At 31.7% G+C, this 26650-nt stretch overlaps 3 protein-coding genes across 4 annotated transcripts; all 3 read right to left on the minus strand.

Annotated features, from left to right (window-relative positions):
- Positions 1-10984: 10984 nt before the first annotated feature.
- On the minus strand, positions 10985-12346 carry LOC107608706 (lysM domain receptor-like kinase 3). 2 transcript variants are annotated; one of them, XM_016310412.3, is made up of 4 exons: positions 11714-12346; positions 11551-11598; positions 11198-11237; positions 10985-11116 (listed from the first exon to the last, which is right to left on the minus strand). In XM_016310412.3, exons 1-4 carry the CDS (start codon positions 12294-12296, stop codon positions 11098-11100), a joined length of 690 nt encoding a protein of 229 aa, XP_016165898.1. In that variant the 5' UTR covers positions 12297-12346; the 3' UTR covers positions 10985-11097. The 2 variants fall into 2 exon arrangements, with proteins under 2 accessions (XP_016165898.1, XP_020962823.2); XM_021107164.2 differs by having other exon boundaries at positions 11098-11237.
- A 1319-nt stretch (positions 12347-13665) lies between these two features.
- On the minus strand, positions 13666-17186 carry LOC107608703 (lysM domain receptor-like kinase 3). Its single transcript, XM_088493098.1, has 12 exons — positions 16486-17186; positions 16078-16111; positions 15944-15951; positions 15662-15823; positions 15430-15578; positions 15222-15311; positions 14996-15089; positions 14770-14921; positions 14569-14663; positions 14329-14455; positions 14111-14209; positions 13666-14028 (listed from the first exon to the last, which is right to left on the minus strand). Exons 1-12 carry the CDS (start codon positions 17123-17125, stop codon positions 13906-13908), a joined length of 1773 nt encoding a protein of 590 aa, XP_088349224.1. The 5' UTR covers positions 17126-17186; the 3' UTR covers positions 13666-13905.
- A 3150-nt stretch (positions 17187-20336) lies between these two features.
- LOC107608702 (chitin elicitor receptor kinase 1) lies at positions 20337-24763 on the minus strand. Its single transcript, XM_016310405.3, has 13 exons — positions 24432-24763; positions 23883-24239; positions 23247-23280; positions 23150-23157; positions 22851-23003; positions 22371-22525; positions 22119-22208; positions 21776-21869; positions 21523-21674; positions 21337-21431; positions 21088-21214; positions 20842-20940; positions 20337-20689 (listed from the first exon to the last, which is right to left on the minus strand). Exons 1-13 carry the CDS (start codon positions 24739-24741, stop codon positions 20525-20527), a joined length of 1839 nt encoding a protein of 612 aa, XP_016165891.2. The 5' UTR covers positions 24742-24763; the 3' UTR covers positions 20337-20524.
- Between the last annotated feature and the right edge of the window lie 1887 nt (positions 24764-26650).

The following is a 26650-nucleotide window of genomic DNA, read 5'->3' on the forward strand; positions in this document are numbered from 1 at the left end:
TCTAGTCACAAAGGCTTATTGGGCGAGGGAAGAAGTACATGGCAGGACTATTCTGCATATTTGGTGTGAGGAGGAGTGGGCTAAAGTTAGGAGTAAGGAAGCAAACAAGGGCACCTAGTCTACATATAGATTTAACTAATGACTTAGGTATGATTAAATTTATAGTTAGGGTTGTTGGGATTGCTATTAAATAGTATATGTTGTGATGAATTGTGTTTCTGTGACCAATATTTATTATGTAGATAGGACCACTATTTTAATATTTTGGGATTAAGTTGGACCACTTTTAATTGTTGCACTTCTTGAACCTTTATTTTGGATTAGGTGTGTAACATATTATATGACCACTTATTTTGTGATATTTGTGTACGTATGGTTTACAGGAACACTTATTTAATGGAAATCCTAGATATGTGGCATATTATATAGCCACTTTTTTCTGCAACTTGCTGACCAATTATGGAACTTTAAATATTCACATTGATAAAGTTTCTTTCCAACTATGATTTTATTGTTATACACACACAAAATATATCAAAATGCAAAATTTATTCAAACTAAACATAATTAGCTTTAATTGGATTGAAGCCATAGAATCTCTTACATTAGAATTTCATAACAAAGATAACTTTAAACTCTTACAAACCACATTCCAATTATTAAGACTAGCAAAAACATAAATAGCACATATTGCATTTTACATTGAATTTTTATATTGTCATTGATGCTCGACTTCTTGTACGGTTTAGAATTTCACAAATAAAATTTCGTTGCAAGTATAGTTCTAAACCAACAAAGAATCCTCACATGCAAAAATATTGGTTGTCACAAGTACAAACCCTGATAAAATAACCGAAGTATTTAAACATCGGGTCGTCTCACAAGAAATTGCAATGAAGTGATCAATTATTGGCTATGAAAATGCAAGGGGGTTTGATTTGATAAAAAGGGCAAGAAAAATAAATGACAAGAAAAGTAAAGAGAGCAATTAAAGAAAGCAATTAATAAAGAGAGACATTCATGACAAGGGTTGATATCATAGACTTTCCATCCTAGTCACTAATAATAATAATTAACAAGAGTTTATCTTATTTCGTCATCCCCAATGTTGGAAGAAGGTGTAAGTTATCTTTCATGAGAGAAAGTCAAACAAAACTAGTTAATCTCAATCCAAAATCCTAATCAACTCACTAATTAAATTAGCAAGAGATTCGAGTCAATGGAAATAATATTAACTAACAACTCTAGATCACCAATCTAAATTGGGTATTAATGACTCAAGATTGCCCAATGTCTCTTTTCAAACCAAGAATGCTCAAAAAACTACTCTAACATCCTTCCAAGCATTTTGTCAAACACTTGGAAGGCAAAAAGGAAAGCATAATAAATTGTAAGGAAGAATAAAATCTAACAACTACCAATTGCAAGAAATTAAGATCAACACTCGAATCAACAATAAAAGAACATCAAACATTAAATTGCATTAAAAGAGATCCAAATCCAACAAGAGTTCATTAACATAAAAGAGGCATAAAAAGGAAATTAACATGAAAACTAAGAGAATCAAAGTATAGAAGCATGGAATTGTAAAGAAAACAAGATGAGAACAATAATCAAAACCTAGATTTAAGATGGAAATAATCCTAAGAACCCTAATTTTAGAGAGAAGAGGGAGTTTCTCTCTCTAGAAACTAAACTACATGATGCCAAGCTACAACTAAGTGCTCCCCTTTGCTCAAGCTTGAATTCTGCATGAAATACCCTAAAAAACGAGTTGGATTTGGGTCTGGGCAGCTCAGAAATTGCCCCCAACGATTTCACTTTAAGTGGGTCACGTGCCGAGTATCACGCGTACGCGTGGCTTGCAAATCTTCAATGCACGCGTGCGCGTTGCCCTCAATTCTCCAAATGCTCATTTCTTCATGAATTCTCCCTTTTGTATACTTTTCTCTTCAATTCTTCTATCCAATACTTGCCCTATAAACCTGAATTCACTCAACAAACATATCAAGGCATCGAATGGAATTAAAGTGAATTAAAATCACCAATTTAAGGGCCTAAAAAGCATGTTTTTACACTTAAGCAAAAATTAAGGGAGAAATACAAAACCATGCTATTTCATTGAATAAATATGAGAAAAGTTGATAAAATTCCCTAAATTAAGCACAAGATAAACCACAAAATTGGGGTTTATCAGTCATCCAATCTCCCAACTTGTTCTTGGAAAATATTGAACTCATCACATAATCTACCCACACAAGCATCTATTTCTCTGGCTTTAACAATCAATCTCTCCATCTCCACGTTTAGTCTCTCTATCTTTCTTTTTTATGCATCTAATTTTCACATTTCATCCTCTAACTTAGCATAATTTTGTGTTCCAACAACTCCAATAGCAGCAGCAGACACGTTACTTCTTGCACCAACTTCATCAACCCACTCAAATTTTGCATCTTCTGTTAGGGTAAGAAATAAATCTTCTATTAGGATTCTTTGTTGTTCCTGAAATTTGAAGACTCAGAGTGTCACCATAAAAACAGTGAACCCTCTTTTCCTTTTCCTTTGGCCACCTATTCTTTGCACCGTCATCATCCTCAATCCACTCAAAAAAGTTGCATTTTGGTATCTTCCTACAAGTAACATACCTCCTACCATGGTCAAAAACGGCTGACGAATGGCAGACGGTTACTGCCTCTCCACAGAAACACAGGTGTCTTCTTTCCTTCGGGTTGGAGCTCCTGGAAACACAGCTTCCTGAAGAGAGAATGAATGAGGTTCCTTGACTTTGAGCCATAAGTTTGTGGAAGATGAAAACTAGAAATGGAAAACGGGGAAGAAGATAAACCTCAGATAACTCAGAAATATGGAGTATTTATAGGTGGAAGATAGGGGTAAATAAGTCATTTCACAATTCATTAACATTTTTTTGAACGTTAAACGTTAACAGGGACTTAATTGAAAAAAAATAACGTACAAGGACCCAATTGAAAAGAAAAAAGTATAGGGACCTAATTGAAAATTCGGTAAAATTATAGGGACCTGCAGAGTAATTAAACCTAGAATAAAAAAACTTTCAAAGAGAAAACAGAGAAGAGAGAAGAAGAACTTTGTATTAATTGATTGATTGATACCTTGTTGTGGTTGTTAAATTGATAAGGTATTAACTGGAATTGAACTTGAGAGTTGTTGAAGGATTGAAATTTAAATGCCAAATCGTTTTCTTAAAAATCTAATTTTCTAAAATGATGAAGTAACTTTATAACTGAATAAATAATTCTACAGTGAACAAAATTGTAATGGGATGAATGTTGGATAAACTAGAGTGAGTCTAGTTGATAGAGTTTAATTTTAAAAAGAATTCTATTATTTGTGAAATTAGTTGTGAATTTTTGAAGTTGGACTGCTAAATATGTTTTTCTACATCACTTTAAAATAGGGTAGCAACTTTGAAGGGTTATAACTAATTCCACACTAATCGGAATCGCATAGGATAAAGTTTGGGATGAACATGGGAATGTCTAGGACTAGGATGAAAAGTTGGAAGGTGATTCGTTAAGCATATGATTTATGGTGAATTTTTGAAGTTTGGTGGTCAAGAATCTGTTTGCTATAGAAAATCTGAGTGACACAGCAACTTGTTTGCCTTGCTGCGAATTTTACAAGCTGAATTTTGGAGAAAAACTATGATGAATCTAGTTTATTGCGAATTTTACAAGCTGAATTTTGGAGAAAAACTATGATGAATCTAGTTTATTGCTCTAAATTTTCAGTTTTTTAGGAGATAAGAATTGGAAGATATAAATTTTTTAAAATCAATGGTTTAAGCTGGAATTGAATCTCCTAGAATTGAATAGCTATTGAGTTGCAACTAAGGTATAATTGTTTCTAGGTGAGTCAAGGGTTTTCAAACCAAAATTTAGGTTCGTTGAAGTCTTGTGGTGAGAGTTATGCAATTCGTAAGCAACTATGGTCGCTGGTCAAGTGAGAGAACATAAGATGAGAAGACATCACATCCAACTCAAAACTTTAAAGTGTCAAGTTAATGGGTCTCTCATCTTATAAACTCCTCACTCTTCTTTGCTTTCTTAGATGTGGGACTAACTTTAACACTCCTCACACTTGCAACACTAACAATCTCCCCTTCAAGTGTGAGCCTCCACATCAAGCATCCCGCATCAACTCCCCTCTAGCTCCTCCACCACCATGAGTATTCGTCCATCACACCACCGCAAAACACCGCGGGACACGCCGCCCGGACCACCTTTGCCGGGAAGACTTTCGATGCTTCACCTTGAATACTCCTTAAATCAGACCGATTAAACCATCGGCTCTGATACCACTTTGTTGGGTCACCGTGGAGAGCTGTCGACCACCGGAGAGATTTCGGGGAGGAATCAAGCGAGAGAACATAAGATGAGAAGACATCACATCCAACTCAAAACCTTAAAGTGTCAAGTTAATGGGTCTCTCATCTTATAAACTCCTCATTTTTCTTTGCTTTCTTAGATGTAGGACTAACTTTAACACTCCTCACACTTGCAACACTAACAAAAAAAACATAGGTGAGTCTAGTTGAACTGTATTAATTTTGAAGGTTATTGGATTTGAATTGGATTTTATATGGGATTTTGAAATCTGAGTACCGCTGCTGTTTCTTCTGATTTTTGGTAGAACATGGTAGTTTTTTGTAAAATTATATAAAATTCAATTTAAATTAGATTGGGTCAGGACTAAAAATTAATGAGATATGGTTGTATCTAGTGTTATAATGTGAAGTTTAAGATGATTCCGTTAATTGTAGAATTTAGTACAAATTTTTGAATAAAGGCTGTCTTAATAATTTTTTGATATAGTTTTAAAAGTGTGGCAACATTTTGAAAATTTGTAATAAATTTTACAAGACTCGAATTCATGTAGGATCAAAACTAAAACAAAGCTTAATATCCTTAGGATATCTATATTAAAGAAACAAGTTAATACGTAACCGTTACACGGCATATGAGAACCTTGTAAAGGAACAAAGTGTGGTGCTGCCGAAAAATAGAAAAGTCATGATTTTCTTTTTATTTCTAGAGTTAGAGTGGTCAGAAAAATATGATCTTTAGTTTTTAAAAATCTTATTCCGAGACATTCGCGTGGATATAAAATTTGCATAATTCGAAGTCGTTTACTATTTTTAAGATAGAAGAGAAGTTGAGATGACATGGCTGTTTTGGTAATAAACTTAAGTATGAAACTTGAGAAGGGAATTTAATATTATTTCTAGATAGTTAAAGTTAATAGAAGTTGTGTTGAATATTTAATTGAATATTTGAAAGAATTTGAATGCTTGTAAACTAAATATTTTGATGTTATGACTAAAAAATAGATGATTGAAAAAATGAGTTGAGATTTAAAAGATTGTTTGCTATAGATCAGAGGAAAGAAACTAGAATGATTTTTACAGAAAATAAAAATGAAATTTGAACGATATTTGGGCTTTCGGGTTGGGCCGGAAAAAGGATCATGACGGGGATGCCCGTAGAACAAGAAAGAAAACGAAGCACAAACAATGAACAACGAAAAATTATTGATTGATCATCTGCTGTCCGAGACAGATAGATATATGGTGGTGCGTTCACTGAGAACGCTTTCCAGGAATACACGGCCATGAAGAGCTACACTTGTAAGCTGAGACAAAGATCGCTTACAGTAGATCAGATATCAATACATATACGGTTAGAGTGCCGCACCTGTAAGGCAGAGATTGTTTACAGTAAATATGTGTGCATACGTAGGCTAGAGAAAGTCGCCCTGTAAAACAGGGGTGCTTACAATGGGTATGCCAACTGGAAAACCATATTCGGACTTGAAGCTGGATAACGGCAGGAGCAGGTATGTAACCGACAAGTGAGCTCATGACTTGTATTAGGGTTAGACATGCATCATACTTATTTGCGCATGTTTCTTTGTTATGCATTTGTATGACTTGTTTGAGTGTGCTTGTATTGTTGTGTTGTGTTATTTGTATATGCCTTGCTGTTTGATTTATGTGTGCATTATTTGTATACCTGTATTATGTGTTTTGCTTATGTATGCGTTTTACTTTTATACTATAGTGAGACCCGCGCGATGTGCGAAATGGTAAATTAATAATAGTATATAGTATATTTTAAAAATATTATATTGTTTAAAAATTAATTAAAATATATACAAACTAATATTAAATTTGATGTATTTTTTATTTAAAATATTTTATAATACAAAACTTTTTTATATTAAAGTTGTATAGAGCTATATCTTCATTTGTTATTTTTATTTTCGTATTTGTTTTAATTGGCGGACTTAGTCTTGTTATATGATGTTTGTCCTTTTTTATTTTTTGTTGTTGTTGGAGTTGTTTCTTTCTTCTTCCTATCATATGTTTTTGTGGAGACATATTTTTTCTGAACTGGTAATTTTTTGTATATATTTTCTTATTTGTTATCTTTTTTGTCTATTCTATCTTTGTATATATATTCTTCATTTGAATTTTGAAGATGTGTCTTAGATTCGTTTAGTTTTCTTTCTCCTTAATTTTTTGATTATTATGTCATATAGGTTGTTTTTTCTTTGTGACTGTATGTCATCTAAGTTTGATGAAATTAATGTGGTGAAGTTAATTCCTATAATTAATGAAAAATATAGCAATATAAATAATGTTTTGAATAAATAAAATTTTTGTTATATTACCTATTTTATTTGTTGTAATAAAAGTTGAGTTTTGGTATTTTTTTTTTTGTTGGAATAAATGTCTTTTGTAATAGTGTACTGTTTAAAGCATAATTAAAATTATTTACTTTGTAATTGTGTATATACATGCACTACAATGAAGTTGATCAAGCCTTTGACTAATTGAGTCCTTATAATTAGTTGTGCCTAATAATTTTTTTGCTTCTCTATCAAATAGCACAAAAGTTATTATAGCACTTTGATCTAAAACCTTTATTTTAATTTTGAATTTATAATAATTATTGAGTTAGTAATTTATAATTTGATGAAATTTTGTATGATAGGTATAATTTGATAAATTTGATGAAATTTTTTATAATTTGAATTTGTAATATTTTTTTATGTTGTAACACAAAATTTCATTTTTTTGTATTTTTTGTGAGTTTTTCCTTTAACATCTACTTATTCTTTTTTTTCTAGTGTATACAGTTTTTTAATGATATTTATAATAGCAAGAATAAAAATTTTTAAAATATTTATTGTGTATGTACATATAATATATTAAATAAGCTATTTTTAATAAGAATAATTTAAATGACATAAAGTAAAAATACATGTTAATAATATTTTTTATGTTGTAGCACAAAAATTTTATTTTTTGTATTTTTTATTAGTTTTTCTTTGACATCTATTTATTCTTTTTCTCCTAGTGCATACAGTTTTTAATGATATCTATAATAGTAAGATTAAAAATTTTTAGAATATGTATTTGTTTGTGTGTATAACTATATATATATATATATATATATATATATATATATATATATATATATATAATAAATTATTTCTTAATAAAAATAATTTAAATAGCATAAAATAAAAATATTTGTTAATTTTTTTTAACTTACTCTATCAGACAATGTTTCAAGTGGTACAAACTCAAAATATGATGAAAAATTATTAAAATTAATTCTTTGATTTAAATAACATATTTAAATAAGTATAATTATAAAGATCTTAAAATATAATTATATATAAAGTATTATAAAATAATAAAAAAATATGAACAGTAAAAGTAGTAACAGTATTTTTTTCATAAATTTATTTTAAAAATACAATAAATATTTGTATTTTGTATCTAATTATCTAATAGAATCATTTTTAAATAAATATGTTTTTTTTTTCATTTGTTGGCATAAATACTTCTCGTAGGCGAACCACGAATTGTAAAATGAAGTAATAGCAGTAAGAGTCTTATGTATGATATATAAATATATTAAATAGTATGAAATTTGAATAGTTTGTAACTTAAAATTTGTTGTGATAATATTATTATGACAATTTCAATGTAGTTGTTTATTGTATTTAATTAATTAATTGTGAGAGTTATAATTTTATTTTTTTTTAATTTTTAATTTTCTAAAACTTGATTGTTTGATTTCTAGACTTTGCCAAGTAAGCAAGCCGTAGTATCATTAGGAAAATAAATATGGCTTAAATTTAATGTATAATAAAGATTTTGGTATCAACTTTTATATAATAAAAATAGGCAAAGGATTCGATGGTCCCAAAACGTTTGGACCATTAAATGGTCCTATAACAAAACATATTTTTTAAATTTTTTAATAACTGCTAAATAGTCCTTATTTAATTTTAATTATAAATTAGTCTTTTATATATTATTTAATTATAAAATCTATTTTTTATTTTATAAATTATTTTTTTATTATTCATCTATAATGTTTATTGAGAATAAAAAATTACAACAATAATAAATTAATTCTTCCATTAATTCTAATAAATATTTTGCAATGATCATAATTTTATCATTGATCCAATTACATACGTATTGGGTTGGAAAAATCGTGTTTGTTAGAAATTCAATCGATTGGATGCACAAACCAATCGATTGAATTTCGCGAGGCATGTGGGGTTTTTCTTATTCAATCGATTGGTCATATTATCCAATCGATTGAAATCATCAAAGCAATCTAGGTTTAGTTAATTCAATCGATTGGTTCTGTTACCCCTCACTAAATTATTATTTTCGATAACCACATTTCTCAACTTTAATTCCCCAAATACGAGTTTTTTTTATGCAAAACAAGTTCGTTGCACTATAATTTTTATAGAGTTCGCCTAACGCCCAACGAACTTCACTCCAAATTCTATAAAAAATGGCTAACTCAAATTCTTAAACTTCATAGACAACGGCAACCATTATCATCGTCCAGAGTACATAGGAGTACACAAGAATATTGGAGAAATATTTTTTTTTAATTTATAATGAGAAAAAATTCTTGTTAAATATGGCTTATTCCCGTCTACGAAGCACTGACACTTCACTGAGTTATCGTGTCCACGCGTCGGACACATTTCGGACACGACACTCACCGACACTTGTCCGACACGCGTGTCTGCTGTGTCCAACCGTGTCTTAATAAAAAATAAAAAATTCTTCTCCGAAAACGCCTGGACACACCTAAATACCATCACGTGTCCGCGTGTCCAGTCTTATTCTTAACATATATTCTTAAAATAAATTTAGATATAGTATATATTATTATTTATTAAAACAAAAAATATTTTAAATAATTGATATAATTAAAATAAGACATTAAAAATAATTAAAAATTTTAATTTATATTTTAATATCAATAAAATATCAAAATATCATTACAATTTATTTAAAAAATACTTTATATTTTATATATATGCGTGTCCCCGTGTCATGTAAGATTTTAAAATTCGCGTGTCGGCGTGTCCTGTGTCGTGTCGTGTCCCGTGTCCATGTCAGTGTCCGTGCATCATAGATGTATCTGTGTATTTCTGGAAACGATGATAATGATTGCCATTAATGTTAAAAAAGTCATGCTTATTGTCTGTGTATTTTTGTGTGCTCCTATGTAGTGGACTATGATAATAGCTTAAAAATTCGAGTTTTGTTGATTTTGAAAAAAATTCGAGTGAAGTTTCCTCTATAAAAAAATATAGAGTGCGGCTAACTCGCCCTAAATTAAAAAAAAAAATCAGTAAATTAAACTTGAAAGATGGAGTATTGGAAAATAATATTTTGTAAATGATATTTTTTTTAACAGATCTTTTATAAAAGTAGAAATGATTTTAGTGTTATAGGACGTAGTGTACTAAAAATTTTTTCATTGGTAAATTTTTAAGATATCATGTACATATACGGATGCTGAGATGGATGAGCAATATCATGAGCACGATAACATTAACCAACAAGAAGAGCTAATATATGACCAAGATATGATGGATAAACAATATGAATCCGAACAAGATTTTGGAGATGAATTCACTGAGGGAATAACAGAACCAAGATTGCTTTGATGATTTCAATAGGGTAATATAACCAATTGATTGAATAAAAAAACCCCACATACCTTGCAAAATTCAAATCAATTCCAATCGATTGAAGTTTGGGAAGCCTGAATTTCAATCGATTGGTTTGTGCATCAAATAAATTGAATTTCTAACAAACACAATTTTTTCAACCCAATACATATGTAATTGGATCAATGATAAAATTATGATCGATTACGATTGCAAAATATTTATTAGGATTAATAGAAGATCTAATTTATTATTGTTTTAATTTTTTATTCTCAATAAACATGATAAATAAATGATAAAAAAATAATTTATAAAATAAAAAATAGATTTTATAATTAAATAATATATAAAAGACTAATTTATAATTAAAATTAAATAAGAACTACTTAACAGTTATTAAAAAATTTAAAAAACATGTTTTGTTATATAACCATTCAATGGTCCAAATTCTGGGACCATCGAATCCTTTGCATTGAAAGTTGATGTAAATCGGAATGTATTTGAAGAAATATAACTTGAAGAAGATAGCCAATTTTTTACGTAAAATTCAAAGGATTTTAAAAATTTAATAAAAATAACTATTATTAAGACAGATTAACTATTTGTATTTTTTTTTTTCCCTTACTTTTATGACATTTTCATTCTCTATTGAGAATGAGTAGTTTTGTTCTCACCCCAAATTTCCCAACCCTTTTAGAGACACAAACATAAAAAATTAAAAACTCATTACGAAGTTGCGGAACGAGAGAATAGAGTTCTTTACTAAAACAGTTGTATTTTAATTTGTAGAACTTATTTTTCCCGCGCCTTATTACTTGAATATAAAATCTTCTGTTGGTAATTTAATTTTTTCTCCTTCCTTCTTGAAATATCTAACACAAGCACAAATTAATAATAGCAGAACCCCACTTGTTCCAGCTATAGATATTCCAACAGCAACACCCTTAGCTAGACCTGTTTATATATAAAAATGATTAAAAAAAAATTAATTTAAGGTGAGTGGCAATGATTTCTTGTGTTATAGTCATCAATATAGCCAGCTTTCTTTGAAGTTCAGAGAGCTAGACCTGTTCTGCAAGAAGAAAAAGGAAAATGAGAGTTAAAAAGGATAGAAACCAAACATGAAGCAAGCAATTCAATGCAAGGTACCAACCTAGTACTTGGATACAGGGGAACATAGACTCCATTTTGATCTGCAAAATTGAGGAAGAATAAAATGTTAGGCAAATGAAATGCACACAAATTCATACCAACTACTTTGAATAAAATTAAGCAACTAATGAAAAGAATAATTTTTATTTAAAGCATACAAAACATAAAGGATCCCTGATCTCCTATAAGAGGCACCATGATCCGAAATGTTAAGCCTATCGAATCGTCAAACTGACACAAACCAAATAAAACTAACATGTAGCATCTTAATTAAAACCTTACATAATTCAGTAATCCTTCAATTTCATCATAATTCACCAAATACTTTGAACTATATATATATATATAGCATACCTCTTGCTGGAATGAAAACTATCCCTCTAGTTTGGCTGAAGTTGACACCTGTGTTTGAAACAAAGAAATGGAAAGGCATATGAAACAAATGCAGATAAATTAAAACTATGTGATTTCCTTAAATACATATTCTAATCACCAAGACTACAAGATTTATAGCTACCTGGATTATAACTCTGCAGCAACTTAGGATCAAGTTTAGTCTGATTTGCAATTTGCAGCAAAGTATTACCTACCCTAAGAGGGAATGTAACAAACAAACCATAATCCTTTGAAACATGGCTGTTCCCACAAGAACAATTGACCGTGACATTAACCTTAGCATTAACAGGTACATGATTAGGATCATAGTTGTTGAACCTTTGCAAAATTTCAACTGTGGTAAGATCAGAATATCTCATTTTTGCAATGAGATCATAGGTGTCACCTTCAATAGCTGAGTACTCAAACACATGCCCCAAGAACTCACCATTGATGCAATCACAAGGGAATGGAATATTGATTCTGGAGAAAGATACTGGTAGATTATTGGGCATTTTGTCCTTATTGTAGCTAATGATAACATTAGAATTTGCCACAACATTTGAATGCATAAAGGATGCAATGCTACCAAGCTTAACTCTAGGGTATACAAAGTATGAAGCTATAGCTAAATCACAACCCTTTAAACACTCTGATTCTAAATTGATGAAACAAGAACACTCCAATAACAAAAAGAACAAAAGAAAACTTTTCTTTAGCTTCATTTTGTTAAGGAGATTGATACCAATATAGAAAGAAAATAAAAAGTGTTGGATGATTCTTATAATTGGAAACCACAATTTGATCAATTTTGATTATTTCATTTCCTCTATTTGAAGAAAGTGATGCTACATTTTTTTTTTCACTCCTAAGTTATAGCCAGTAGAATTTTATACAGAGTGTGACTCAAAAGTCAACACATATTGGCTCTTAGGTGCATGCAAAAATATACTATTAATTCATAATTGGATTTTGTAGTTGAATTGCATACCCTTTATTGAGGCCATGTTTGGTGTATTAGAATAATTAGAAGAAGAGTGTATAGAACAAATTCTAGTATGGAATCATGTAGATTGCAAATGTTGGATTATTCAAATGAAATGATCTGCATCCAAGATACCAAGCTTGTCGGGTAATGTGAAACTTCTTAGAATAATGTGTCCTTTCATGGTTCATGGTTCAAACAAAAACCTACTTTAATTTTTGAGGCACGCCTGTACTAAATTAATGGCCTAGTGCTGGTATATTTCATTGACTTCACCCTCTCATTATTATTATCAAAATAAATAAATAAAAATCTATGATATTTGGATTTTTTTAGTTTATTTCATTATTGACTTTAAATTATTTTATATACCTGATGAGTTTGATTGAATAAGCATGCTTAGAAGCTAGAAGACCAAAACTAAGTAAATAGAGATACAAAAATGGCCCATGAACGGTGGTCTATGTCTCATGGAGATTTGATTTGGTAGTTTTATTGGGATCATGATACAGTTGGCTGCTCATTGCTTTCAACTCTCATGTCTCAATCTAAAAAGGTGAAAACTCAGGTGCAGTTGACTTCACGTGAAGTTGATAGCTAAGAGCTGTTAGATGACAATTTAGTCAAACATGTCAAATCATTTCTTAGCTATCAACTTCACATGAAGTTAACTACACCTGAATTTCCACAAATACAAACTTTTCAAATAATCTTTAAAAATTACTCTTTCATGTAATCATTAACTTATGAAGGTATTGATTGTGATTGCCACGATCAAATAATCCATTTTACGATAAAATAATATACCCAAAGTTTTCTTGCTAAATTATTTGTTGCATGATCAACTAAATTGATAGAAAATTGCAAATGAAATGTATGTATTAAGATTAGTTATTTGATTACTTTCTAACTGTTCATTTAATTTGACTAATTATTATTCAAGGATGCTTTTGTAAAATGAAATAAAAAGTACCTTATGTTAATCTTGTAAAAAAAGGAAGTGTAGGTCATCTAAGTATCTCTTAAGATGAGCAATGTCTTTCAAAGTTGTGAGGAAAATAAAAAAGACTATCTGTTTTAAGTGTCATATCAAATTACCAAATGCAATATTTGAGAAGCTAACCATAGATGATGTATATAACTCTGTTTTGTGACATGGATTGTTTGTTTAACAAGACCGTGAATAAATGAGACAATAATTGATAGATATATGAGAAAGGCAACAGTTTGAGTGAATCTTCCCAAATTAGAATATCTTTTGCAAAAGAAAGAATCACAATGTGACATTTAGATCATGCTTCATTGTTAGTCCCATCTTGCTAGATTCACAAATCACAAGAGCTGGACTTTCATAGAATCAGATCCCAATTCTCAGTGGCTGAACTTAATGTCCCAAGAGCAAGCACAACAGATCTCATCTTTGGACGTCGCTGCGGATCTCCCTCAGTACATGCCTTGGCAAGTTGTGCCAACTGGAAGCAGAACAATAGTCATAGCTGTTGAAATCAGAAACAGAATTAAAAAAAAAAACGATGCTATAGCCATAACTAGTACCTTGAAAACTGAATCAATTGAGTAATTATCTCCAAGCCTAGGATCCACCAGATTTTTAAGACCTTCTTTTGGATCTGGCTGCTTAAAAACTTCATCAAACTGCAACACAAGTAATCAAAGAAATTAGAAAACAAGGAAACTACAGTTTGAATTGGTTATGTAAAATCACTAGGCTACCATTGGTAAATAATGAACAAAAGGGTGAGAAAAGAAATCACCAATGCCACAAGGCCTTTAATTTCATCACCATCCTTCATCACAGCTTCTTTTGCAGAAATAAGCTCATAAAGAACAACTCCAAAAGCATAGACATCTACTTTAGGAGAAACTTTGCCAAATACGTACCTGCGAAAAAGGAGAACGGTATAACTGAATTTAACTCCACAAAACAAAGTTCATGTTCTGTTGGAACATGTATTGTGTGAATTTAGAGAGACCAAAAATATGATTCATCATACTCTGGTGGCATGTAACCAAATGTGCCTGCCATTTTATCAGTTGGAACTGATGAACCTCCTACATCAATCAGCTTTGCTAGTCCAAAATCTGCCACCTGAAAACAAAGTAATACAGGATAGATCTTGCAAAATTATTCCGGAGAAGATAAGAGCAACAATTAAGCTAGCATAAGGCAAGCAAAAAAGTTTATTAATTCTTACCTTTCCATGGAAGTATTTGTCTATTAAAATATTTGCTGATTTGATGTCGCGATGTATATATACAGGCATTGTATGTTCATGAATATATTCAATTCCCCTGGCTGAATCCAGGGCTATTTGAATCCGGTTAGACCATGACAAAGGTTTTCTATCTGGAGACAGTTTGATTTTATCATTAACTAATTAAGTTCTTATAAATTTCTATCTGAATATGTACTTATATCACCTGAATCTTGTAGATGTTGGCTCAAGTTTCCGTTGTCAATGAATTCATAAACAAGGAAAAGAGAACCCTTAACGCAATATCCAATCAACCGCACCTACATAAGAAAATAAGAAGATAACATGAGAAAATACTGAAAACAAACCATGAAATATGGCAACTGTGGCTCAGATATGTTCCTTATTTTATTCAAACTTACAAACACAAGGAATTAAGAGAGAAGCATTACCAGGTTTATGTGATGAACACGGGTCATCACTTTCAGTTCTGCAAGAAACTCTTTTGATGCTTTCTTGTCCATCTTTTTTATTGCAGTTCTCTGTGTTATCAAAGAAAACTTCAGCCAAAGTGGAAAAACAGAAACGAGTAACAAGTAACAAGTGCAAAGTTATCCAAACAGAATTATGAAGTACAGTCTAAGAACATGGATCACAAACCTCGCCATTCAGCTCTGCATAATATATTCCCCCAAAACCACCTTGACCTATTTTGTTTGCCAAATTGAAATTATTTGTGGCATTGGCTAGTTCTTGAAAGGAAAACTCAGTTGATTTCTCTACACTGTAACCTATGATGCTACCATAGGCTGCATGAAATTGAATTGAATGAAACAAATCTTTAAGCAAAAGAGTAAATGACAGAATCAAACTCTTTTCTTCTTCGATATACCTTTCATAACCCGAGCAGTTTTCCGACTTGTATGTTCTACTAGCAATTTTTTCTTCCACACCTTCTTCCTTCTGCAATATCTAACATAAGCACAAAATGCAAATAACAGAAGTGCTGCTACAACTCCTGCAGATATTCCGGCAATAACCCCACCTCGCAGACCTGCTTGAAGATTAAAGATCAATATATCCTTACCCTGGATCTGGGTTGGTACCAAGCGCAAGTGTAATCACTATCAACTCTCAAAATAGTACTACTTTCTGCTTGGAGAAAATGTCATACCTCTAGTGCTGAAAAGTAAAACAAAAACACACTCATCAAGATTGGTACCAGCAGATTATTGGAGATGAAACAAAGTTATTCATCTTCCTGTTCAAATAGGATAGACAGTTAAGTTAAATAAATAAATAAAATACCTTGGGTAAAAAGGCACATAGTTACCATTTACATCTGGAAAGTGAAAGAAAAAAAAATTATGAGATTCATTTCAAGGATTAAAGTTCTTCATAAACGAATTTGAAAGATACCATTATGAGCATGCAAATGATAAATTAAGGAGTGATACCCCAAATCAGTTCCTGTAGAGGCTAACAGAGCTCGCCTACATGAGGGACTGATCTGAGAATTTTTTAATCAACGATGGGACTGATATATTTAAACTCGTTAGAAGACTTAATTTGTGTATTACTCTAAATTAAGCATACTCTAGAATGCATAATTCATTTCTTCGTACTGATGAAGATGCTAATAAAACAATAAACCAACACTAATTAAGTACCCTAGTACCCTTTAATCCATTAAACATCATGAATAAGAACTGATACCTTTCCCAGGAATATAGACCAAGCCACTCCCTTGGCTGAAATCGACACCAGGATTGAATCTCAGCAGCAACAAAGGATCAAGTTTTGTCCGGTTTGCAATTGACTCCAAAGAATCCTCAGGCCTAAGAGGGTATGTGATGAACAAACCATAATCCTTGCTGACTTTTCTGTCCCCACAAGAACAGTTAACTGTGACATTAAATATTCCGTTATCAGGAATTTCAGTCGGTGAGTAGCTGTTGAAGGATCTCAACCACTCAGCAGTGGACAAGTTGGAAAATCTCCACTCAGCAATGGATTCATAGGTGTCATGATTGGAAACCGGATATTGGAATGTGTAGCCAAGAAACTCACCATTGATGCATTCACAAGGGAATGGAACATTCACCCTTGTGTAAGCCATGATTGATATGGTTGAGACATCTTTGTTGTAGTTAGCAATATCTTGTGGCCCTGTAACAAACCGTGATTTAAAAAGTGTTGCAATATATGTGAGGTTAGAACCTGGCCAAATATAGTAGGAAGCTAAAGCTAAGCCACAACTATTTCTACACATTGATTCTGCATTGAATGGTATACAAGCCACCAACAACAAGAAGAGTGATAATCTGAATCTGGGTTCCATATTCAAATCAAACATATTATATTAACATGGTTTTGGTACAAAGTGTCTGTTAGATAAAAAAAAAAAAGTGTCTGTCTGTTTAACTTTCTAATCTTTAGAAGTTGACTTAGATACACTTCCAGCCTCACATATGATCGTCGTTGACCCGTGTCATTGGCTTTAATTAATTTTGACCAGCACAACAAAACTTTAATCCACTTAGTGAATTAAATTTATCTAAAATGTTATTTGTATACTAAAATCAATCACTAAAATCACTCACTGATATATTTCTGTATAAATATATATAATTTAATTTATTTTCAATATGTATTTGTATTCCAATATATATTTTATAGTGGTGATTAACTTTGGTGGCTAATTTTGATACGTAACATAACTCTACATTTAATACATATTGTTACTCAATTGAATTAAAAGTAACGTCAAAATATAATTAGAGGAATGTTAGGGCCAGCAACTTTTGTGATTTGTAGCCATTAAATAGCCATCAATGATGATTTTAATGGTATGAGATTGGTGTGAGATTTCATCCAATGACTCATTTTTTTTTACTGGTTACATGCTGGTCAGAATTTAACAAAATTGCTGACCCTTTAGACTTTTCCATATAATTAATATATATACATTAAAAAATTATAATAATAATAATAATATTTTTTTAATTATAAATATTCAAAATATATACTATTTAATTTACTTAAACATGTTTGATAGCACTCTTCCTACTATTACTCCATCTGATATTCTCTCAAACGAATTGCTCAAAACATCTCAACATCTCTAAACAATTCAACCATTACTATATATAAATTCTAATATATCAAGATTAATTAAGTTCATTTATAATTTTTTATTTTAAAGTAAAAAAACTCAACACAATAAGATAGAGCAAAAGAGAAAAAAATAAAAACATAACGTTAAAAATAACAACTCTTAGTTATTTTTGACATTACCATCAACAAATACAGGATTCACCACCAATCTACTTATTGTAACTTGTAAAGAATCTATTAATAATATCCACCACACTTGAACCTTGATTTCTTAAGATTCTATCATTTATGTTTAGCCAAATTGTTTAGATGACCACAAAAAAGCCAACCAATCACTTCTTCCATTCCGTCGATCTCGCTAATAAATCCGTCCAACTTTCATAGAGTTCCTTGAGTATATCTGGAATAGTCCATATCCTTCTAAGAGCAAACAACCAAGCACTCCATACCTGCCAAGTGAGCTCACAACCAATGAACAAGTGAAACACAGTTTCAATAGACTTATGACATAATACACACATGTTATCATTTTTGGCCAATAACACCTAATTTACACCGTTTTTCCTTTGTATTTACTCTATCAATCAGTGCAAAGCAAGTAAACAACTCAACCCTTGGTGGGACGAATCCTCTCCAAATAGTACTAGCAAAGCTATAACTTGTGATATCCGTCGGAAGTACCTTTGCCTGCAACACCTGCACAAATGAGTTAGTTGAATAAACACTTTTGTCTTTATCGAATTTTCAGACCACTATGTCCTCTCTCTCAGTTGTCAGTTTCACTGATTGTAAAGTCGCATGAAGCTGTACCAGTTCCAGCTCCCATTGAAACAACTCTCGTCACGATTGAAAATTCCAAATCCACTCTAACCCATCCCAAAATTCACAATCTCCTATGACAGATCCTTGAAGATTTGAAACCGAGAATAGTCTTGGAAAAATAACTTTCAGAGCACTACACGGTAACCAGCTATCCTCCCAAAACCAGATTATCCCCTTATCATCTTCTCTCTCACTTGTGACTCCTTGATTTGCAGCTGATAAATATTCTTCCAAGGACCCCTCTTGTAGGTACAGGCTGATCACAAATCATCTCAGAAGAATTCATGTTATTATAGGAGCATACAATTTTCTTCCAAAAGGGACAATCTTCTTTCGAAAACTTCCACCACCACTTGAACAGAAGCGCTGTATTGCGAATTACCGTGTCACCAACTCCCAACCCTCCTGCCTTTTTCGGAGCTTATACAACTTCCCGTTTTACTAGCGGCATCCCTTCCCTCTCGTTCTCCTTACTCCACAAGAAGCGTCTTTGTAAGGATATTATCTTTTCTGCTACTACCTTCGGCATTTTGTACAAGCTGAGATAGTAAATAGGCAAGCTATTAAGAACAGATTTAATGAGAACCAACTTATCCGCTTTATTGAGAGACTTTGTTTTCCACAGACTTAGTTTTTTTTCTACCTTGTCAATCACTGGTTTTCATGTCTTGACCAATCTCGGATTCGCTCCCAGAAAAATGCCAAGATATCTGAAAGGAAAAGACGCATCTTTACACCCCAACAGCCGACACATCTGTCGTGTCCAACTTTGCTCACAATTAACCGAAATCAAACTAGACTTGTCAAAAATAATACTCAGCTCTAACATCATCTCAAAGCAACGCAATAACCGCTTATAATTTCTTATTGTCTCTTCTTCAGAAAGACAAAAAAGTATAGTATCATCCACAAACTACAAAAATGACAATTCAATGTTATTCCTTCTAACCAACAACAAAACTATGCGTCCATTTATAATTTTATATTGCATTTTTTGTGTTTCCATTCTCAAGTTAGTATTTGAAAAAGATGCCAAGCAAATTTTGTTGTTGTATATTTTTTCTTGGTAATTTTTTAAATAATTATATTGAATCATATATAAATTACTGAATGAATGTCTTGTACAAACAAACCTTTAAATTTAATATTAATTTACATATTATTAACTAATTCCTAAATAATATAGCACTTTTAACTTTATACTATGTGGTGCGAGTCTTATTTTAGTTAATATAATAAAAGATAAGGGTTTGGGGTAAGGAAGAGGAGGTAGCAGTCAGACGCCCCCATCTTGGCCAACTGCTCCAACAGACACTCAGTAGCCCAGGCTGACTGTGGCCAACCCCAGCATTCGCGGCCAACATTCAGCATCCTCGGCCGACCTCGATTATTGATGGTGATGAAAAATTGTGCGGTAAATAAAGGGTAAAAATATAGAAACCAAATCATTATATCAATTTTAAATCAGATCAATTCATATTTTATATCTCCAAACACAATAATTCATTTCTAATTCAATTCATTTCAAACCAAATCAAATCAACTTCAAAAATATTTTGTTCCTAAACACACCCTTAATGTTTAATTAATTGACTCGTTTTCTCCATAAAGAATTAAATATTTCAATATGCACAAAGTGTTTGTTAATAAACCAGAAAGAACCATGGAAGCTATATCTTGAGAGCATTGATTGTTTATCAATGCCGTAATAAGTTGATAGACAATTGAAATGCATCAATAGAGTGTTTCTTCCCAAATTAGTTTTTGTTTTGCCAAAAAGAACTACAATGTAACACTTGTATATGCATGGTTACTTCTATCTACCAGATACTAGATTCACAAGAGCTGGATTTTCATAGAAGGAAGCAATGTCCCAATTCTCAGTGCTTGAACTAAGTGTCATAAGAGCAACCACCACCGATCTCATCTTCGGACGCCGCTTCGGATCTGCCTCTGTACATGCATTGGCAAGTTGTGCCATCTGCAACCAGAACAAAAAAATATCGACCAAAGCTGTTGAAATCACAAGCATAAAATTGCTTAAAATGCTTGATACATTACTAGTGTACTAGTGGATATTAACATGCCTATATCCTCTTTATATTTGGTAGATTTATATATAGTAGATAATACCTTGAAAACTGAACCAATTGAGTAATTATCTCCAAGCCTAGGATCCACCAGTTCTTTAAGACCTTCTTTAGGTTCTGGCTGATCAAAAACTTCATGAAACTGCCACAAAAATAACCAGAAAAATTGGAAAAAAAGGAACATAAATATAATATGAATTACTTATGTAAAGCCACTAGGCCCTCTAATGTTATCAGTTATCACACACACAAAAGAAGAAGTAATGCATAGTAGGGTATCAAAATTCACCAAAGCTACAAGACCCTTTATTTCAGCACCACCATTGATCACAGCTTCTTTAGCAGAAATAAGCTCATAAAGGACAACCCCAAAAGCAAAGACATCTAATTTAGGAGAAACTCTGCCATATACATACCTGCAAATAAGAGAACAAAATGATTCAATTGTATAATTGCATTTGATCCCTTAAACTAAGTCCATGTTCTGATATGCAATGTGAATGTGTCAATTTAAAGAGATAAACATGATTCATCATACTCTGGTGGCATGTAACCAAATGTGCCTGCCATATTAGCAGTGGGAGCTGAGGAACTTCCAGTATCAATCAGCTTTGCTAGTCCGAAATCTGCAACCTGCAGATTAACTAATACACAGTATCTCACAGAATTATACCACAAAGAAAAAGAGTAACAAGCTCACATAAGTCATCCAAATGTTTCATACCTTTCCATGGAAGGATTTGTCTAATAATATGTTTGCCGACTTTATATCGCGATGGATATATACAGGCTTTGTATGTTCATGAATATATTCAAGTCCCCTGGCTGAATCTAGAGCTATTTGAATCCGGGTAGACCACTGCAAAGGTTCTCTATCTGTAAAAATTCTGTCATTAACTAAGTCCTTACAAAGTACAATCACATTAATGCATCAGCATGAACATGGATATTTGTCTTTTGTCATGTACTCATATCACCTGAATTTCGTAGATGTTCGCTTAAGTTTCCATTGTCAATGTATTCATAAACAAGGAAAAGGAAGTCCTTAACACAATATCCAATCAAATGGACCTACAGGATACCAATAAGTAGAAACAGCATAAGAAAAATAACAAGGTAATATTGAGAAAAAAGAAAATGTTGAAAGCAGTCCACACAATATGGGAACTGCGTCTGAAATTCTGTTTGGGTAGAATGACAAACAACAAATACTGACAGAACTGGTGAAGTTCAAATTTGTCCCCCGAAAAGTTGAATGCTTATTTTATATGAACTTGCAAGGAGAGAAAAGAAAACATGCATTAATATTTGAAAGATTACCAGGTTTAAGTGCTGAACATGTGTCAAAACTTTCAGTTCTGCGAGAAATTCTTTTGATGCTTTCATGTCCATCTTCTTTATTGCAACTTTCTGTGTTATTGGAGAGAATTTCAGTGAAAGTATAAAAGATGGAAACAGTAACAAGTGACAATCTATCCTAATCCTTACAGGTTTATAGCAAATACAACTACAAAAAATATGTGACTTTTCTGTCAAATCTCGTAATAAAATCTAATAACATAGATTATAAACCTTGCCATTCAGCTCTGCATAATAGATTTCTCCAAAACCACCTTGACCAATTTTGTTAGCCAAATTGAAGTTATTTGTGGCATGGGCCAGTTCTTCATATGAAAACTCTGCTGATTTTTCTGCACTTATGTTTGCGAAGCTATTAGGGGCTTTATCTGAAAGAGGGATGATAAGTAAGAGTTACTCGAGTGTTCATGTTCACCATTCTTCTCTTGCATGATATGCAACATAAATTATACTGAAGCCATCAAGAAACTGGAAAGGAAATTTTCTCTAAGCAAAAGAGTTGTCAAATCATTCTTTTAATATTTTTGTTTCAGATGTAAACTAAGTATTTGACTCTCATTTTATATGGTAGCATCATTAAAAACCAACCAAGTCATTAAAAATCTTAACTACCTCCCCATATTCAAATTAAAGGGTTTTCTGAGGGGTTTCAAACTTCAAACAAGTTGTATGAAATATGTCCAAAATCCATACCTTCCCTAGCTCGAGCAGTTTTCCAACCGGAATATTCTGCTCGCAGTTTTTTCTTCCATACCTTCAAACACTTCATATAAACACAAAATGCTGATAACATAATTACTGCTACAACTCCAACAGATATTCCAGCAACAACCCTACGTGGTAGACCTGTTATACAAGAACAAAATATGAGCAGAAAGTACTATTACATTTGTCTTTTAGGATATCCTTACCCTGGATTTGGTAGTGATGTTAAATTCAATGGCAAACAATTATCAATAAGACTACTTTCTTCTGAGTGAGAATTGACAAACCTCCAGAGCTGAAAAGGAAAATGAATGTATTCATAAAGGTTAGCAGGTTATTAGAGAATAGCAGGAAACAATAAGGTTTAACTTTAAAGAACAATACCTTGGGTGAAGAGGCGGATAGTTACCGTTTTCATCTGGAAAGCGAAATGAAAAGAAAATGTGAGGAATTTATCTCAAGTCTACAGTTCCTGATAAACTAATTTGAAATATACATTCATAAGCATGATGCTAATTTATTAGTTATACTCCTGAATGCATTTCTTACCAATGTAAAGATGCCTGTCAAGCAAGGCGAAAATTGATAGACTGTTGGACTGTTTATCATAGCTTTGGAATGACCTTGGTAAGATATATAAAGATTGCCAAATGCAAAATCACCTTGTTTCCGACTGATTAAGATTATACACTTTCAAAGTCCTACTAAATGTCTCGTAACAAACCATTAATCTATGGTCCCATGCCTATCATGGATTCATGGTGGCTTAAAGGGAAGCTATTTTTTCTTTTTTAAATCTATGGAGGGCCTCTGCAAACTAAGCAATTTGAGGTTCAAGTTCAACTGCCAAAAGCCAAACTTCTTAGGAATTAACACAGATATTAGGGACTACTCTACTTTCAGTTCTATCTATAAATGCACCATATACAAAAGACTACTGTCGCAAATCATAACATGTACATAATCCTCATGAATATACATAAGAAGACCTAAGCATGGCATCGAAATCAGAAAGCGAACCTCTGCCGGGAATATAAACTAGACCACTCCCTTTGTTGAAATTTACACCGGGGTTGTATTTCATCAACAACTCAGGATCAAGCTTTGTCTGGTTTGCAATTGACTGCAAAGAATCCTCAGTCCTAAGAGGGTATGTGATGAACAGTCCATAATCTTTGCTAATATTACTGTCTCCACAAGAACAGTTAACAGTCACATTAACCGTTCCTCCAGCAAGAATAGCATCTTTTGGATAATTGTTAGTGTTCTGAAGCCACTCTGTAGTTACTAAGTTGGAAAAGCTCCCACTGGCAATGGCTGAGTAGTTGTCACCTAGAGTAACTGAGTACTGGAATGTGTGGCCCAGAAACTCGCCATCTATATTGCAAATGTTAGAATTTTCTGTGTTAGAACTTCCATAGTTAGGGTTTTATTAATAAAATTATAAAATCTATGAATCAATGGAAGCTCAAACACAAAATTCAAATAATATAGCAAACATTCAAAGATGGCAGATATATACTGAAAAATCAAAGTTTTAATTTGTAAGAAGAGTGTGTGATAGCTCACCATTGATGCAATCACAAGGAATTGGAACGTTTATTCTGGTTTGTGATGGATATGAGTATGAGTATATGCCTTCGTTGTATCTAACAATATCTTCAACTTTGTAAAGAAACTTGGATTGCATGATGTATGAAATATATAGCAGGCTGGAATCATTGTTCCAAAGATAGTAAGAAGCTAAAGCCGAGTCACAGCTCTTGCTACACTTTGATTCTGCACTCAAAGGTAAAGTAATCAGCAACAAGAACAACAATGAAACCATGAAATTGTGTTCCATTGTTAGTGGAACCAAGCTTGTGCAAAGTATGCACATCACACATGCAAAGAGAAATAATAATAATAATAATTTAAAACAAAAAGATTTGTACTCTACGATGTTGGGTCAACGCTGCCCTTGTTGAACTGGTCAAACCCCATCAACATCTATCATTGCTGTTAATGCGAAATCCTCATTTTATTTCAAAACTTCTTTATGGGAGTTGAATATAAACTATTATTATTATTATTATTATTATTATTATTATTATTATTATTATTATTATTATTATTATTATTATTATTATTATTATTATTACAGCAAAGACTGTTAAATACATTACAAAATTCTAAACTCGGATTAACATACAAATGGTTAAGATGCGAGTAATTGGTTGTAAAGGGTAATTTAGTAATCAGAGCTGTTACACATCCAAATATTTTTAGCAACCAAGTTTAGTCAAGTTGGCCAAAACCTAACAAAAATTGTTTTTTATCATAGGTAGTGTGTACAGACGCTTCACTAACGCAAACAAATTTGGCTTCACTTTGCGTCTGTTCTTGGTGCGCCTCCTCCTCCTTCTTTGTTTTTTTTTTTTTTTTTCTCCTCCTCTTTTTCACGTTATTATAGTTATTTATTTATTTTTTATTTGATATTTTATTCTCTTTTTCTTAATTTCCTCTCAAGAGAGCAAATCAAGAAAAATTTTGAAAAAATGAAATAAGGAGGAGAAGATGAAAAAAAAATAAAAAAGAAGAAGATGAAGCGGAAGAAGTTCAGCAAATTCAAGCGAAACGAAACCAAATAAACCTCAATTAAATTAAAAAATAAACCAAAATTATTTAAGAAATAAAAAATTTGGTCAATTCTTAGCAATAGCATCAAGTGAACCTCAGTTAGTTCATAAATGAACCGAAATTAGTTCAGATTTAAACAAGCAGTCAAAAAGACTCAATCATCAACAAAAACAAATCGAATGTACATAGTTGACAAATATCAGAGCTATAACTAACTAAACAAGTTCAGTAAATTCAAACGAAACGAAACCAAATAAACCTAAATTAAACTAAGAAATAAACCAAATTTCTTAAGGAATAAAAAATTTGGTCAATACTTAAAAGTAGCATCAAGTGAACCTCAATTAATTTACAAATGAATTGAAGTTAGTTTAGATTTGAACAAGTAATTAAAAAGGCTTAATCATCAACAAAAACACATCGAATGTATACAACTAACAAATATCAGAATTATAACTAACTAAACAAGCACACATGAACAAGTTCAACTAAATTCAAGTGAAATGAAAACAAATGAATCTCAATGAAACTAAGAAATGAACCAAAATTTCTTAAGGAATAAAAAATTTGGTTAATACTTAACAACAATATCAAGTGAACTTCGGTTAATTCACAAATGAGGCAAAATTAGTTCAGATTTGAAAAAGCAGTAAAAAAGACTCAGTTATTAACAAAAACACATTAAGAAAAAAAGAATGATAAGAAGAAATTCAAATGCAAAAAGAAAGAGGGGGAGGAGGAGGATGAGGTGGTGATGTTGTTGGTGATAACGATAACGAAAGAGAAAAATAACGAAAAAGAAAAATAAAAAGAAGAACCTGCATGCGTGAATTTGAAAGAAGAAGAAGAAGCATGAAGAAGCAATAGCAGCAACAGTGAAATTTGCGCGCATAAATACTTGGTTGGACTTAGTTAGGGTTATGACTTGGACGTAGAGCTTTATTCTTTAGTAATGTGGTTGTAATAATATAAAAGAAAGTCAAAAAGGCCAAAAATTGGCCAATATCAATTAAGTTTTTTAAAATTATTTTATTTATCTTAAATTATAAACCTTAAATTTTCCAATCCTCCAATCAATGAGAATTTGAAAAAAAAAAAATTGACTAATATTAACTAACTAAAAGTTTATTCTTTATACTTTCTTCTAATATAATTAACAAACATGCTAC

This window comes from Arachis ipaensis, chromosome B7 (assembly GCF_059453495.1).
Source record: "Arachis ipaensis isolate K30076 ecotype BB chromosome B7, ASM5945349v1, whole genome shotgun sequence".
Classification (NCBI taxonomy): Eukaryota; Viridiplantae; Streptophyta; class Magnoliopsida; order Fabales; family Fabaceae; genus Arachis; species Arachis ipaensis.

Coding starts and splice junctions, on each gene's coding strand:
- LOC107608706 (XM_021107164.2), bottom strand. CDS start 12,296: ATGAAGCTAAAGAAAAGTTTTCTTTTGTTCTTTTTGTTATTGGAGTGT. Junction 11,599..11,713: donor GCTGCAGAGTTATAATCCAG/GTAGCTATAAAT, acceptor TTTCAAACACAG/GTGTCAACTTCAGCCAAACT. Junction 11,238..11,550: donor AGTTTTCATTCCAGCAAGAG/GTATGCTATATA, acceptor TCAATTTTGCAG/ATCAAAATGGAGTCTATGTT.
- LOC107608703 (XM_088493098.1), bottom strand. CDS start 17,125: ATGTTTGATTTGAATATGGAACCCAGATTCAGATTATCACTCTTCTTG. Junction 15,579..15,661: donor AACTGCTCGGGTTATGAAAG/GTATATCGAAGA, acceptor AATTTCATGCAG/CCTATGGTAGCATCATAGGT. Junction 14,210..14,328: donor TTAAAGGCCTTGTGGCATTG/GTGATTTCTTTT, acceptor CTTGTGTTGCAG/TTTGATGAAGTTTTTAAGCA.
- LOC107608702 (XM_016310405.3), bottom strand. CDS start 24,741: ATGTGCATACTTTGCACAAGCTTGGTTCCACTAACAATGGAACACAAT. Junction 22,526..22,850: donor AACTGCTCGAGCTAGGGAAG/GTATGGATTTTG, acceptor TCCCTCTTTCAG/ATAAAGCCCCTAATAGCTTC. Junction 21,215..21,336: donor TTTGGTTACATGCCACCAGA/GTATGATGAATC, acceptor TCTTATTTGCAG/GTATGTATATGGCAGAGTTT.